Consider the following 2156-nt stretch of genomic DNA (forward strand, 5'->3'; position numbering starts at 1 on the left):
AACTCCATTCTGAGTTTATATTTAAGTCCGCTACAGGAGGAGGGTTGATCTACTTTGAAAAGCATGCAGGGCTTCGAACTTCCTAACGTAAAGCATCTGTCATCATGACATGAACATGATAACTCCGTCTCTCACCTGCTGCAATCGATCAACTCCACCATCCCTTTTCTCACCAGCACCAACAACGCCATCCACCACCTTCAGCTCCACTGGAAAGGAACCCACCACCTTTCTTTGCCGTCACTCTTTGCTACTCCATTTAAATCATCCAAATCCCACCATATCTCTTCAACCACACCACACCTCGCCTTCCTTCTCCTTTCTTACGAGCTCGTCACTGTATCAAAATGGGCAGCATTATCGAGGCTGAGAAGCCAGTCACCGGATGGGCGGCGAGGGACTCCACCGGACTGCTCTCGCCCTACGCCTACACCCTGAGGAAGACGGGAGCGGAGGATGTGGTGATCAAGGTGCTCTACTGCGGCATTTGCCACACCGACCTCCACCAGGCCAGGAATGACCTCGGCATGTCCAAGTATCCCATGGTTCCGGGGTAATGAATTGATATTGGTAACTAGTTTAATTTATTAGGATTAACTGTTGGTTTGATTGAGGTATGTTTTAATCAGGCATGAGGTCGTCGGGGAGGTGGTGGAGGTGGGGGCGGAGGTGAGGCGGTTTCTGGTCGGCGACCGCGTCGGATCCGGCGCCATAGTGGGGTGCTGCGGCGAGTGCCGGCCGTGCAGGGACGAGGTGGAGCAGTACTGCAACAAGAAGATCTGGTCCTACAACGACGTTTACTTCGACGGCAAGCCGACGCAGGGCGGCTTCGCCTCCGCCATGGTCGTCCACCAAAAGTGAGTTTTCGCTGATTGAATCCATTGACCACCGTCAAGGTCGATTCTCATTTCTCAGTCAAGTAGTCAACGTGTCGGTCGTTCGCTGCCAGATTCTTGGTTAAGATTCCGTCGGGCTTGGCTTTGGAGCAAGCGGGGCCGCTCCTCTGCGCCGGCGTCACGGTCTACAGCCCGCTGAAGCACTTCGGCCTCACGACCGCCGGCCTCCGGGGCGGGATCCTCGGACTGGGCGGCGTCGGCCACATGGGCGTCAAGTTCGCCAAGGCGCTCGGCCACCACGTCACCGTCATCAGCTCCTCCGACCGGAAGCGCGCCGAGGCCGTCGACCACCTCGGCGCCGACGCGTACCTCGTCAGCTCCGACGAGGCAGCCATGGCCGCCGCCGCCGACACCTTCGACTACATCATCGACACCGTGCCGGTGCACCACCCGTTGGAGCCGTACCTGGCGCTGCTGAAACTCGACGGCAAGCTGGTGCTCATGGGCGTCATCAACCAACCGCTCCAGTTCCTCACTCCCATGATCATGCTAGGTGATGTAGCCATTAGCCGAATTGCTCCGGACATTAATTATTTACAGTTTAAAATAAGGATTCGATGGATTCTGTTGCAGGGAGGAAGTCGATCACGGGGAGTTTTATCGGGAGCATGAAGGAGACGGAGGAGATGCTGGCGTTCTGCGTGGAGAAGGGGCTGAGCTCCACCATCGAGGTGGTGAAGATGGAGTACGTCAACGAAGCGTTCAAAAGGCTGGAGCGCAACGACGTCAGATATCGCTTCGTCATCGATGTCGCCGGAAGCAATCTCGATGCCTCCGGTGGCGCAGAACTGCACTGATCGCTTTAACGGAACAAGAATAAAGAATTTGTGGTTTGTGCTGTATTCAATTTATGGTTTCTTTCTTCGCTAATTTGCTTGCAATTTTATTTGCGACATTTCTTCGCTAAATGGAGCACTTATTGGTAAAAAGATGATTCGTTTGCTCCCAACGCTCCCGTTAATTCATCCCTAGGTCAACACGAAAGAGATAAATCACGGATAACTACTACCCATTAGTACAAATGGTCAAGATATGAGGGAGATCTTCGCTAAATGGAGCACTTAAAGAGAAAGGCAAGAAAGTCCTAATTTGCTTTCATTTAAGATAAATTATACCCAAAGGAAAAGATAAAGGCAAGAAAGTCTCAGGATAAATCAATGAATCTTAAGTAGAATAAAATAAATAAAAAATAAAAGAAACGTGCCATCGTAACTCCCTTTTCCTACCTGCCCTAGTCGCCGCTTCTCCCTTATCGCCGCT

The 2156-nt window shown here is 52.2% G+C and overlaps 1 protein-coding gene across 1 annotated transcript; it reads left to right on the plus strand.

Moving 5' to 3' along the window:
• The first annotated feature begins 272 nt into the window (after positions 1-272).
• Positions 273-1825, plus strand: LOC122053194 (probable cinnamyl alcohol dehydrogenase). The gene is made up of 4 exons (XM_042615125.1): positions 273-553; positions 630-857; positions 950-1389; positions 1470-1825. The coding sequence occupies exons 1-4, from the start codon at positions 348-350 to the stop codon at positions 1691-1693; spliced, it is 1098 nt and encodes a 365-aa protein (XP_042471059.1). The 5' UTR covers positions 273-347; the 3' UTR covers positions 1694-1825.
• Positions 1826-2156: the final 331 nt, after the last annotated feature.

Source organism: Zingiber officinale, chromosome 3A (assembly GCF_018446385.1).
Source record: "Zingiber officinale cultivar Zhangliang chromosome 3A, Zo_v1.1, whole genome shotgun sequence".
NCBI lineage: Eukaryota > Viridiplantae > Streptophyta > Magnoliopsida > Zingiberales > Zingiberaceae > Zingiber > Zingiber officinale.

Excerpts from the sequence above, each read along its gene's own strand:
- LOC122053194 (XM_042615125.1), top strand. The coding sequence starts at position 348 with ATGGGCAGCATTATCGAGGCTGAGAAGCCAGTCACCGGATGGGCGGCG. Across the intron at positions 554-629 it reads AAGTATCCCATGGTTCCGGG|GCATGAGGTCGTCGGGGAGG; the intron begins GTAATGAATTGA and ends TGTTTTAATCAG. Across the intron at positions 858-949 it reads GCCATGGTCGTCCACCAAAA|ATTCTTGGTTAAGATTCCGT; the intron begins GTGAGTTTTCGC and ends GTTCGCTGCCAG.